Source organism: Cryptomeria japonica, chromosome 2, assembly GCF_030272615.1.
Source record: "Cryptomeria japonica chromosome 2, Sugi_1.0, whole genome shotgun sequence".
NCBI lineage: Eukaryota > Viridiplantae > Streptophyta > Pinopsida > Cupressales > Cupressaceae > Cryptomeria > Cryptomeria japonica.
In genome coordinates, this window is record NC_081406.1 from 116648309 (window position 1) to 116662846 (window position 14538).

At 37.8% G+C, this 14538-nt stretch overlaps 1 protein-coding gene across 1 annotated transcript in view; it reads right to left on the bottom strand.

The window, feature by feature from the left end:
• LOC131049869 (phosphoribosylaminoimidazole carboxylase, chloroplastic) overlaps positions 1 to 14538 on the bottom strand; it is a 174272-nt gene that overhangs the window by 122675 nt on the left and 37059 nt on the right. The window contains exons 2-3 of the mRNA XM_057983951.2: positions 5080 to 5298; positions 4847 to 4958 (exon numbers count right to left, since the gene is read on the bottom strand). Coding sequence (XP_057839934.2) covers positions 4847 to 4958; positions 5080 to 5298 — 331 coding nt within the window. The remainder of the gene's footprint in view (positions 1 to 4846; positions 4959 to 5079; positions 5299 to 14538) is intronic.

The following is a 14538-nucleotide window of genomic DNA, read 5'->3' on the forward strand; positions in this document are numbered from 1 at the left end:
TGCGGCTCAGAAGTTAAGTTTGTAGAGCTGAAAGGATGCTATATCCAAAGTTTTAAGTTACCACTCCTTCTGCAAAGAAAGTTAGAGATAACAATGTGCCGGACTGTACTAAGGCAAAGTAGAGGATCTCAGCGGGCAAGTTGGAATGCTCCACATTTTACCACACTGAACAATATGGTCAAGCAGTTTTAAAGACACGAAGAGATGTCTAAGGTATATTCTATTCAAGTTCCAGATAATTTGGTGCAAAGCAAGTTCAGTTTTCAAAGTGTCAAAGTGATACAATTGAACTGGTATACTTTGTCTTCACCTGTACAAGTGGTTGTGTGCTTGCACCAATAGAAGGTTGTGCATTTCTACTATGTGTGCCTATGTGGATATCTCATAAGTGCTCAAGGTTTGAAGCACATGAATTTTCTCCATGATTCTGGCACTGCAAGAAGCTTAGAGTTAATTACACTATGTCAGTAATGATTAATAGACCGACAAGACATGGTTTTCATACTTGCGCCATGTTTCTTTGTGTTCACGCCACTTTGAGAGGTTGTATTTAGATGTCTTTGGGCCAAGTTGAACCTTGTTTTGAACTGCAACGTGTTGTCTCTCTTGACATATGTGTTTTGTGGCCGACTGGTAAAACATTACATGTTTCATTTACAACTGACCTAATTGATGTTTCGGAAACTTGTAGAGGGTATATCATGTGGCTGACTGGTAAAACAATATATGTCTCATCCACACATTATCTTGAAGCCGACCTAGTTGATGTTTCGAATATTGCGGAGTATATATATCTATAAAAGATCAAGCTTGTTCAAAAAGTAAAATAGAGGATGAAAAAGGTGTGAATGCTGAAGGTAGTGAGCTGGAAGCAGCTAATGATGCAGAGAAGATATATTGTTGACTGACAAGTGGAATAGAGCCATCAAAATCAATCATTCTTTTGTACTACCAATTGTATTTCAGGGAGTTGTAGCTTCCTTGGGTTGGTGCCCTAAAAGTTGTAATCTTATTTTATATTATTGTGAGACTAGATTTGAACAGTAGATCCAAGAAGCTTTCTCACAGTGATTTTCCCTTGTTGGGTTTTCCACGTAAATCTAGTATTATGGTTGTGTGCTTCTGTGTTTCTCTTCTTGTAGTTAGATAATTGCATTTGATGAATTGCTGATCTAATTGACGAAATTGTTTAAGTACTGATTCATTCACCCCCTCTCAGTATGTTGGAAACTTGAGTTGTGTTTTGTTGTCATTGATGTCAACATGTCCTGTGTTGTCATTGATGTCAACATGTCCTGTGTTGTCATTGATGTCAACCTATCTTGTGTTATCATGTGAGTTTTTTGGTATTGTTGAGTTGTCTAGTGAAAATGTTTAAAAAATGGTGTAATGGAAGTTTCAATATGCAGGAAAGAGCATTTATGTGTTCTCGTATTGTGGAGATGTTGAAGTGTTTCCAAAAGGAAGATATAGTAGAAGTTTCAATATGCAAGAAACAATATTTAAGCAAGAAAGAGTTTTTAAAGTCCCAATGGAAGAATGTCTTGCATTCCTCCTGTATGTGAAGATTATGTGTTATGATTCTGAATATAATGTCTATGTTCTGTATATATTGCACCATCAAATTTGCAAGTCCTCTATTGCTTAAATGGTAGAGTTGGTTGTTTTTTCTAACAATAAGGTTGTTTGTCCGAACATGTCTAGAGAATGCCTAGTAGCTTATGAAATATGTGGATTCAAGTGTTGCGGTTTGGAGGACATGTTCGTGTGGTTTGTGCAGTGTTCTAGTTCAGTTTTCAAGTGATGATTTGATTGGCAAGTGGAGTTATGATGCTCCGAGTTTGTGTTATCAACTAGTCTGATTTTCGGTTGACCATGGTATTGTATCCTACTTGGATCATATTCTTTTGAACTGGGTTTGCTTTGAAGGATGAGTTTGATTATTGTTTTGGATTTCACCATGGCGTGTGTAGATCCGCATTGTGGAATTTGCATTGGAGATTTGTTTTGGGGCTGACTAGTTAATGTGCTTTAATGTTTATCTACACATTTCATTTGATGTTGGCTTTAGAAGATGTATTAGCGTGTGCGGTTCACTGGAATCATTTGAAAGGGATGTACTATGATGTTTTTGGGTTCTCTTTATCTCCTAGAGTGGAACACAATGGTTGTTATTGGTCCAAGTGGCCAAATTTATGTAATATTGTTCATTTTATCTATGACCAACCTAGTTAAGGGTTTTAATGATTAATCTTGTATATAAAGGAGTGTGAATGTATGAGTGATGGTATGGAAGGAGTGTGAATTGGCAAGCAGCAAATATTGGTGGTTTGCAAGTAGATTTGATATTGAGGTTACGTGAAAGTCAGTTGTGAAAAGCTTTGATGATAATATCTTCTGTATGACAGAGTTTTGAGATAGAGTTTGAAGACAGATATGTTCACCATGATCTTGGTCACTTGACACAATGGTTCAAGGACAATTTCATGATCAAGAGATCTTGTTATTTCAATTCAACTATTCCTTTCTTTGTCAGAAAGCAATGAGTCTCTTAGCAGCTTTTTGTATCTTGCCTTGAGATAGTGTGTTTCAGCTCTACAAGTCACTTGTATCTTGCCCTAAGGTTGTGTCCCTTAGTTCTGCAAGTCCACCCAAGAGCAATGAGCTTCGGAGGCAACAATGTAATAAATTATATTCATATTGTGAGCCTGATTCTCATTGTGGTTTTTCCCTGCTTGGGTTTTCCATGTAAATTTGGTGTTCATGTGTTTGTTGTGCTTTATGCTTTCATGATTTATTACTGTTGTGACTATATGGTTGTGGTTTAAAGTTTGAAGATCATAAATTAGGTACTTTTGAGGCCCAAACCGATTCACCCCCCCTTAGCCCTCTGGTGTGTTCAACAAACATTGATCTCATGAACACGTGAACACTTTCCCCAAAGCTATTTCATCTCCAACTTCTAGATCCACTTCCTAGCATTCATCCCATGTACTTTCTCATGTCCACACCTTGCCTAAGTATGACCGTCCTCAAAAAACTAGAATACCCAAATCTAAAAAAGCCCCACAGGCCAACCCAAATCTCCTTAGAATCCATCATGAAATTGAAGAAGCCTTCACAATCAAAGTAAATATATAATGGAAGCACACGCTTATAACCCCTTCATGGAAACAACCTTGCTTAGGCATCTTCATGTTGTTGTCAAACAAGGGAGAATTGACTCCTGAGGTATTGCATTGTAGATTCAATGCGATTATAGAAAATAATGATCATACTCTTCAAGCACTTAATTCCTTGTTTCTCTCATAAAATGCTAGTTGGAAGAAGATGACAAACTCGTTGAGGGAAGTGTTCTAACAACAATGTCATGTGAGGAGCCATCCAGCAAGCAGATTTAGTCCAACCATCTATGACTATCAGCCCATGGCAAGTAGTGCACGACAATGACTGACTCCATTTCCCTCATGGCTACCTTTTTCCACAGAAGTAGCAGCTTTATTCAGCCTTCTTATGTTATCAACTGAATTTCACTATCTTTTTCTGTGCATACTTCTCTATGAAGGTTTTTGTGTTCTCACAAAAGCAATTTTGTAAAAGTCTAGTGATTCAATCACTAGACTATTTGCACAAATCAACTGACAAAAATAGAAATTTGATTCGTCAAACCCAGTTGTTGTGACTCTCAAAGAGTTGACAAAATTCTAAATCTGTCATCCTTTTTAACAATTTCTCTTATATCAATACAATTTTTTACACAGTTATATTGCATGTTAATTAGACCTACATGATTCATAGAATATTTAAATTAGACCATGAAATCACTGTTATCCACCATAAGAATGTATGCTTCTGGAAAACAATTGCAAATGGGTGTCATAGATGGTATATCAGACATGTCTACACTCTATGCAGCACATCAGGGCCAGAGGACAAGGTTATATTATGGAAAAATGCTCAGGCAACTCCTGTCTTAGAGTACACATCACACATTGCCATTATCACAACATAGTCACTTTATCTCTATCTTGACTCCTAATAATAGATTTTTATAATCACGTCATCTCTATCCTGACTCCTAAAAATAGGTTGGTAAATATTGGTCAGTTGAATTCTATACCAAAATCAATATTAGCCCGTAAAAAAGCTAACACACCCTGATGGCCTAGGTACAGACATCAAAAAGGCATCAGCAATAACCTTAGTTATAAAACCAGAAAGCCCATTTTGTGAAAATTGCAGCCTATCAGCATCAACAGGATAGAAGAATATTTGTGCTCATTTCCCTCCAGATTAGTTGGCTGCTGCTTTTTTCTTTTATCAGTAATTAAAATTCGCAGAGCATTAGGGTTTCTTTAAGGAATATAATATAAAATTATTTTCCAGTAAAGCATTTACTGAAATAAAAAATAATGCAGGAATCTTAGTGACAACGACAACATCAACCTTGAAAGACATGAAATGTTAATTGATGAAAATGTTTGATAATTTTGTGTACTTCTTCTTTGTTTGCCAAATTTCTAAGGCATCTAAAATAAATTCATAGCAGTATGTTCCTCCGGATTATTGGGAAAATAACTCATCAACTCAATAGAATTCTATTAAGTTGTCATATCTATATTTTCCAATCTCAAATAGCAGAGCAGGAATGATGAGTAAAACAATATTTCTCTTTGTAGCATCCATAACAACTCACTTCAAGAAGAAATCATGATAATTAGAATGGGAAATTCAACATATTAAAATAAGTGTGCAATCCCATGGCCCAGAATATGTAACTACAATTGTCTGAACCACCAAGATTGAAAAAGCTATCAAGTCAAAAACTTATTCATAACTTGCTTACCTGGATAAGCCGAATTGTTGAGGGATTGGGTTGGCAATCCATTCCTTGCTTTTCTAGTACATCCAATGTCTCAACATCCACATGCTCAATTTCAACCGTCAGTACTCCACACCTATTGACAGTTCATGTATTGTAGCAATGGAAAACAAGACATTAATGCAAAAGACTATTTAAGAAGCAAACAACAGGTATTACTCTCATAATAATTATTAGGTTTAAAAAAATAATCATACTCTTTGGCAAATTCTTGGACTGCATTAGTGTCCCTGAAACTGCCCACAACATGCTTATGGGCAATGGCACTTGCAGGAGAATTTTCCATAGGATCCAGCACTGCCACCTTCACACCCATCTTGGAGGCTGCCTGACAAAGCATCCTTCCCAACTGTCCTCCTCCCAAGACTCCCACAACTGTGTCATTAAGGCCAATGACACTAGCACACAAATCCTCGCTACACACATATAAAGAAAAAGCCACCCATCATTTCCAGGTTGAAAATAGCTATATGGTATATAGCAATGACAAACATAAATACACTCACCATTTTGGCTACAACCTAAGCTGCCTCAAGTTTCTTGAAAACTTTGGAAACAGGGTATCAGAAGTGGGGATGGCTAGAATAGGAAAGTGTGAAATCTAGACATTGTAAACTTCTTGAAATTCAGAGAAACAGGAGCAGAAATATTCACAGGCTCGTTGAGACAAAATAAGAAACTTTAGAACATTCTGAAAAGCCCAATTTATACTGAGAATACTTCTTGAAATTCCTGAAAAAAGCTTAGAAATGTAATAATATTGGAAGCATTTCCAAGTTTGATTTCATGTGCACACACGCATACATATTATATACACAGGTACGCATCCACACATGCATATATGTATAGACATAAAGCCAATTTTGAGACAAAAATTCACATAGTACTTGCAAGACATTTACTTGAATAAAGCACAAGAAGTTCTATACAATTCAATATTAGGCACAACAAAAAGATATTTGCAATCATCATCTAGTATGTGGAATCTTAAACCAATACAATCATAAAAAGCTTGAGGAATTCATTAATAAAACAAAAATATAAATATAAGATTGTTACTGAACAAAGCTGTGTGACAAAAACGAGCGAACAACAAAAGGGCGGGAAAGAAAGTTGGCAAACCCTAGCTCCCAATCCTTCAATGCTCCTGTAAAGTCCCCTTCTCCTTAGCATGTGGACATTCACGAGGTTGGCATATAATTTGACCCTCGTAGGCCAAGGATTTGATTAAGGGGTCGACTTGGCGGAAATAGTGGCTTCACATTCTATTTCTACTTGGTTTTATGGTGAAATAAGGAGATAACACGTATCATGAAACGTGTGCACTTTAATTATAATGTAATAATATTTTAAAAGTGCAATTAAAATAACATCTGTAATAAATAATAATAAAGTGTACCTACCCAATAAGGAAGGAATCTTCTAGAAAGAATCTTATGATGGGATATGAAAAGAATAAATAGAAGAGGGTAATTCATGGTTGAGCATCAGTTGTTTGTTATCTTCTCTTGTATTGTGGTCATGGAGCCAAGGGTTGTCCGCAGATTTGGTCTTAGGGAACAATACCTCCCTTCCATCTGCATAACTGTGGGGGTGAGAGATCCTCCGAAGGGTTGCCTTGAGAGTGAGGGACATTCAGTCCTTCATACTAAGCTAATTGAGTTTGATATCAGATCTGAGAAGTTTTGCATCAGACCTCCAGCTACCACGATTTTGCTCGTATGTCATTGTGAATGCATCCTTTCAAAGGTTTGAAGGCAGCGATATCATCTAGAAGGAAGGGCGATTTCCATTGATGCATTTTCGAAGAGAATGGAGTGAAGTTGCAGCTGATATACCAGTCTGAAGCAGATCGTACCACACCTCCTTTCCCACGATTTCACTCATACCTTTCCATTTAAGCATCGAACTTGGCAAAGGGAGATAGCGCTACACTTGGGAGAGGACAGCAATCATTCCTAGGGGTTTAAAGGAGATCTTCGTCTGATAATTAATTGTTATCAGTCCTTACTACCTGCAGCAGGGGCGATTTGTAGAACCAGTCGATTTGGCATTAGGAGAGCTCCAAATTAAGGGATTTTGCTTGCTTCTTCAACCACCAGCCTTGGCGATTATAATCAGGTTCATTTGGCATCATTTGTTCTTATTATTTTCAGTTGTAAGCAGACTCCCATGGCTGCCATATGTCTTCAGATTTCTGAGTATTCCATGCTAGGCTGATAGGTCATTGGGCACATATTTGATCATTGTAATGAATCCTTTATCTCATAAATAAATGGACTAAAAAGGTTGCATCTCAGTTGCATCTCATTTGTATATTGTTCAAGGCTACATGCCAACTGTTTGTCTAAATTACAGTCAGCTGTAGGTGTAATATTCTTGCACTTAAATTCATCTTATTGCATTAAAAACCACAAAAAAACTATTGCAAATCCATTCTAGGAGGCCATTAGACAATTTAGAAGTTGTTTGCAAGCCTTAATATCATTGCCATTGAAGTATGCAAATCTGAAGTTTTTATATCAGTCATATGCAAAGTGTTTGACATAATTCTTCAAGGGTCAAGAAGTCTGAAAATTTATATCAGAAGTGGCAAGGGATATTACAGCTCCACCAAGCTCTAGCAATGCAGAACTTTCTTTCAAGGAAATTACAAGGGGATAATGACTCATACAAAATGAGAAAGCTATATCCCACGCTCTTAGTTATTTCTGTAAATGGGCTCAAATCTCATTCCTACTATGGTGTAGAGAATAGAGGACATACATATATACTCATTATGCACAGGGCTATATTACAACAACACATGTTATCCTTATATAGGTCCTAAAGAGGTATAAGTGTGATGGGTCACACCTTTATATATTAGTTAGGTTAGTCCATTTTTTCCGAAATGCATCATACTGTGGTAGATTCTTCCAATTGATTACTTCTTCATTTAGGCCTAATCACTCAGTTTGAACATGAACATGCATACCCAATTTCTTCTTGAGAGAAGCAACATAAAAAAAAAATTGTGGACATGACTTGATCTTGATAATTACAAAGCATATGCAACTGGACCGATCTTTTGCTGTCTACCAAAGATGAAAATATTGGCAAAAAATTGTCTGAATTGCGATCTCTCACGAATCAAAACTGATGCCGATTAAATTGTTGAAAAAATCATTGCAGATTTTATGCAAAAAATTGGGTCGACTATTTCAGAAAAAATTGTGGAAAGTCACAAGTCAATGCATTAAAAATTGCCATTAAAAAACAAAATAATCGTTTTTAACTGAAATCCTAATTTTTTGTTAGTGGTATACATGTGCTTTGACCCGTGACATAACGTGTTTATTTTTGCATGGGAGAAAGGGCACGCAGACACCGACGACAGTAAAAAACGACAGTAGGGCACGTATTTGGAATTCCCTTATGAGTTTTTCAACAAAGATGTAATTTCTGAAAGTATTTTCTTGGATGTAATTCCATTTTACCTATATCGATTGTAATTAGTTTTTACACATTTAATCATCTAGTTTCATATTTCATCCATCAAGGGTTTCCGTTTGACAATATTTTTGGTGTCAAAATCCCATTCATTGAGAGTTTGAGTCTTGACAATGCTTTTCACAGCCATATTTGTCTACACTTCTAATGTTTGTGCACCTGTCTTATGTCAACCTTAGGATGCTCCATATCATCCCAAAGTGCCAACTAACCTATATACAGACATATCAAACTCTGAAGTTGACAATCACCACTCTTTGTGTGAAAGCAAGTTCTGAAACAACTCATTCTAAGTAACAATGGGTAAAACCAAATCAACTAAACCTAAGAGAAGTAACGCATTTTACAGATCATGGAGAGCTATTAAAATTTAATATGGATAAAGATATCTAGATCTTCCAAATTGACAGCCCAAAACCCTTTCTAGCAGGGAAAGAATCTTAGGATCATCTAACCACTGAATGTGTTTAATCTGTATGCAAAGAATGTCAAAAAAAAAATCATTTCCTAATATTTTTCTTAAATCACCATATTTCTTAGTTCACCAGCACCTATTATAATTGATCAAAAATTGTTAGAAACTGAATATTTCACCTTTTAAAAATGGGCACATGTATTTACATGAAGTTTCAAGCCAGAAAGAGCTATTGCATCTCTGTAAGGATATAAAGGGGAATACTAAATATTGCAAGTACCCATGTCTCGTCTACTCACATAAACATCTCCAAACCTACAAGGAAAAAGCCCACAGACCAAAACAAGTCTCTGCAGATCAGCACTATGGACAAAACACAAGTTTCTATTTGATCTTTGCACAATTTATGATTTACTCAAGTGATTTAGTTATAAATTTTTTATGTTGACTCTCTCGTTTGTTAGGTTTCTTTCGTATTTTTATAAAAGACAATGGCTTCTACAACTAGAGGTGGTGCAACTTGAGGTGGTGGAAGTAGAGTTGGCGGTAGAAAGAGGGATCCTTTATGGAAACATGGCACACCAGGTGCAGCACAAGGAGAGGTTATTTGTAACCATTGCACGAAATCTATGACCGGTGGCATACACCGACTCGAATATCACCTTGCACGGATCACTGGAATGAACATTACGCCATGTGAAAATTGTCTTGAAGAGGTTGAGAGGGAGGCAAAAGCAAGGCTTTCAGAACATGAGCAAAAGAAGGCAAATAAAAACAGGACAGCAAAAGTAATGGCAGCCCCAATAACAGATTTCAGTTCTACAAGATTGGGAAGTCTAGGGGTGGGCAGCAATATGTCTAATTATTTCTTTCCCCATAACACTCTTGGTACGAAGCCTAGATTGCAAGGTACTCATGGAATAAGGAAGTGCATCAACGGGCAAAGGTGGCATGTGCCAGATTTTGGTATTACAATAGTATTCTGTTTAGTATTGCTTCTAGTCCATATTGGGAGCAATTGATCACTGCATTGACCGTGGCAGGTAAGGGGTTCAAGGCCCCAAGTCATTATGAGTTGAGTAGGCCATTATTGCAAAATGAAGTCCAAAACCCAATACAACTAGTGGAACAACAAAAGAGGATTTGCAAAAAGAATGGTTGCACCATTTATCTTATGGATGGAAAGATGGCAGGAATAAGACACTAATCAATTTTCTAGTTGCTTCAGGGGGACAAGTGGTATTTTTAAAATCAGTTGATACCTCAAATAAAGTAAAAAATGCAGAAACCTTGTGCAACATGTTGGATGAGGTGGTGACAGAAGTGGGAATGCAAAATGTTATTCAAGTTGTAACCGATAATGCAGCTGCATATGTGGCAGCCGACAAACTTCTACAGGCTAGGTATCCGACATTATTTTGGAGTAGTTGTGTTGCTCATTGCCTTGACTTGCTCCTTGAGGACATAGGGAAACTAAGTTGGGTGAACAATGGTGTTGAAGATGGAAGGGAAATCACAAAGTACATCTACAACCACACATGGGTCCTAGAGCTTATGAGACAACACACTGATGGTAAGGATCTTGTGAGTTCAGGAGACACGTTTTGCCACTAATTTCCTCAACTTACAAAGCATATTAGGTGCATTGCCCAACTTGAAGCGGATGTTTGTGAGTGAAAGATGGTTGAAGAGTCCTTATTCTAGAAAGCCTAAAGTAGAGAAGGTCGTGAAGACCATTTTTTATGACAGATTTGCCAAACTCGTGGAGGAGATCATCAATGTATGTTTTCAAACTTCGATTGATGATTTATTTTTTAATTTTCTAATATTACACCTTGCTGATTTTTTTTAAATTTTTCATATCTAATTGTCAAAACCGTTGGTGAGGGTTCTATTGATGGTGGATGGGGATAAAAACCCCATAGGGTATCTATATGAGGCTATGGATAAGGCGAAAGACGCAATTCAGCACTTGTATGGTTTAGACAAGACCAGATATGAACCCATATGGCGCATAATTGATCCGAGGTGGAACCAACAACTCCACCAACATATTCATGTTGCTGCCTACTATTTGAATGTAATGTCCCCTTCTTAACCTGCATCAGTAGATCAGGGTTAGTCTATCACCAGGTCCTTGTACACTAACGAGATGGACAGAGGAGCCATTTAGGGTTGGATTTCTGTTGATGTGTATTTTGTACACAATCAAACACAGAATAAAATACCCAAGGGTACCTTATCCTCTCTTGAATAAAGTCTCTGAATGCTGAAGATATCGCGAGAAAGGATCAATCAGGGTGACTTCAATGTTCTTCGCTGTAGGGTCTCTACGTGTGGATAAGCACCAGTGGTCGTTGTAAATGCTGTTTCTTCAAGGAGCCTTACGTTTCCGAACTGCAGGAACAGAATTTTCCTAAATCTAACAAGTTCTCAAAAAAGATCAAAAGATAGGGTTTGCAAGAGATGGGTTCTAATCTAATCCTAAGAATGACTCAATGTAAGCTAAACTTGGTAAGATTCTACCAATCTCAGTATTGCCAAGCAATTACAACTCTACTGAAATTGATGCGATCTTCTAAGGTGTTTTAATGATTTTCAAATCATCAAGAATTATAGATACTACCATGAAGATACATATCAATAGTTCAATAATGATTGAAGGTTCAAGCAATCCAAATTTCTCCAGTTGACCACACAAGGCGTCCTTACAATCAGTAAGAAGCTAGTGGTTTGGAACGTGAATCTCACCAAAGATCAAGCCCAACACTTATTCCTTCAAACTTAAATACTACTTCGACTGAGAATGATTCAAGAAAGTAAACAACCATGAAGATAGCCACAAGAATTGCAATAAAACACCATAACTTCAATATTTTATTGATCTCAAAGCCAAAATAGACAACAATTGCTTGAAATTCTCTCTTCAATGCTCAATCTTGCTATAAAATAACTTTCTTCTCTCCAAAAGCTCTAATCTTCTAACTTCTAACTGCTAATTTCTAATATCTAATGACAAAATGAAAATGAGTGAGGGTATATATAGCATCCTCAATTACAATGAACGGCCCAGATCAAAAGAAGATCAAAAGCTGAGATTCTGACACCTAAACCCTAATTAGGGTTTGTTACAAAAAATTCCCTTTTTAGTTGAACATTATTAAATTCATAGCCAAATATTTAATTGGCACAAAAATCGAGGGAACATAGACCAATGATAATTAAGATGCCACATCATTCATAACAACCTCTCTTCTAGAACCTTATCCCCTTTCCAATGTTCTTTCTTAGCATATGCAACGAATCTGGACACAATTCCTTCAATCTCAGCAATAGGAATCTCGGGAAGATTCCTCATTCGTTCCTCCAAATGGATAACCTGATCAAAGGCCTTGAGAAGAGTCGTATCCCATCCAGGTTCAAGTTCTTTGATCTTTTCAATCAAGAGCATAGTAGTGAACATTAGATCTCACTGCTCATCTATGATGACATTCTTATCTTTGCAAAAGATGACCTTGACTCTTTCTTCTAACTCTTGAAGGTCCACATCTGTCTCAACTTCGATCCTCCTGCCAAGAATGGTACACAACACCTCAAACACCTTGTCCTGAATTGGATGGATGACACCTTCAACTTGATTGCATTTGGTGTTGATGTCCTCGAAAAGAACCTCTTTCATCTGGAGAAGAGTTGACCACTGAAGTAAATTATGAACTCCTCCATCCATTATCTTTTCTTGTGCTAGGATCTTCCTTGGTGTTTGTCTGATTACTTGCAGGACAGGAATGATAACATCTCTAGTGTGAGCGAAAGCGACTACTGTTATCATTAGGTTGTGGACGATCTCAAGGACCTGGATAGCTCGATGGATTGTCTGCATCATTCTTGTTGCAAATTCAACGGCTATTGTGTGGGATTTGTCAATCCAAGAGCTCATAAGCTGAACCAAGCTCTTGACTCTCTCTGCCTCGCCAACTGATTCAAAGGGAAGTGCTTGCACAGGAGACACTACTGGATCCTGACGTCCCAAAGGCTGATTGAGATGGCTAAAGTAACCTCTCCAAGCACCGACCTCTCTCTCAAGCTTTCTATTCTTTTCCATTTCTTCCTTAAGCTTGTCTTTAAGTACTTCAAATGAATCGGTCGCCTCATCTAGTGCCTGCTCAGCAGTGAGTGGACCAAGCTCAAATGTTTCTACGTCATACTCTTCTGCAAGGATTTCACCTTCATACTTGTCCACTACTGGTGTAGCTATCTGCAACTTCATGGACCCTGTCTCATCTCTGATCATCTTGGACATCTTGGTGGCCTTCCTCTTCTCTGTTGCTTCCTGAGAATTTCCTATAAGGCTCTCTAAGTCAATTACATCATCTTCATCATCAATCACAATCACCCTGGTCAGTCTCTCCTTCAACCAATCTGGAATGGCAGATCTTGACTCTTTAACTTGTATTTCCTTAAGCAATGGTTCATCTTCTCGGAGAGGAGACGTCACTTCATCATCATTCTTTTCTTCATGTAGCTCATTGACTTGGGGAGATTGACTTGATGAATGCTGAGGTGCCTTCCCCTTTTCAAGTTTATCATTTTGTACCATTGACTCCATAGATTCATCAACCTCAAGCACCATCTTCTCTTGTCCTTCAACTTGACTTGTCCTTTTTTTCATGTCTGGATGATGTACCTGATGAGCGATCTCGATTGGCCTCTTGCTTCTTCTTGGAGGGTTCCCTTTTCTCACGTCTTTCTTTCCTCTTTGCGCCTCTAGGATGAGAATTGCCCTCACTTGCGCTTGCTCCTCCTTCTTCTGGTCTTTCCTCCAAAGTAAAAGTCATCGGTACGTTCTGCTCTCTTAACTTTTGATGTTGTACATCCACCCATCTGCGAGTACATGACAAAACTGGGGCTATCAAAGCTCTCGAGTCTGAAATCTCAAGCTCGTTCCAATCTATCTTCACTGCTTTGTCTTCTCTGTCATAGGATGACTGGAGATGTCTGCCACTGTCCTGAGCTTTATCGGCCACTCTGTAGAATTTGCATTTCCTGATGAAATCTAAAGGTAATCTGGAATGCATCTTTCTTTTCACTTCTAAATCACTTGAGAGATTCATCCAAAAGTCCTCTACCTGAAATTCATGCTTGTATTTCCCACCATATGTCTCTTCTATATACCCATAAGGATTAAAATTCTCTCTTAAGGCAAAGAACATGAATGAATATGAGGCCAATTCCTTCTCCGCATCATCCAAGGCTAAAGCATTAGGACATACCTCAATTGAGTTCCCCAATATGATGGGCACGGGAATTCCATTTCTATGCTTGTGTCTGAATGCCTTCACATAGTCTGCCAATTGCCTAGTCACCTCAAGTAGTACTATCCTGTCTGTCGGATACCTCGGCAACATGTAGGGAGGTGAAGGACACCCATGAACTCTGATATATGTAAACTTTGGAAACTGGATGAACCAAGCACCATACCTCTTTACAAGCTCTTGTGCATCCAGAGATAGTCAATTGTGAATCCCACCTTGCAAGATCCTAGTGATGTTCATCGTGAAGGTATCATTGACTAACTTGTAGTCACTTCCAGGTGGATGATGCAAATGAACATAAGATTCACACACTCTCACTTCTCCGGGCCCTCTTCCGATCACTCCTTTGTGAGGTAGTGTTGACGTGTATTTTGTACACAATCATACACAGAATAAAATACCCAAAGGCATCTTATCCTCTCTTGAATAAAGTCTCT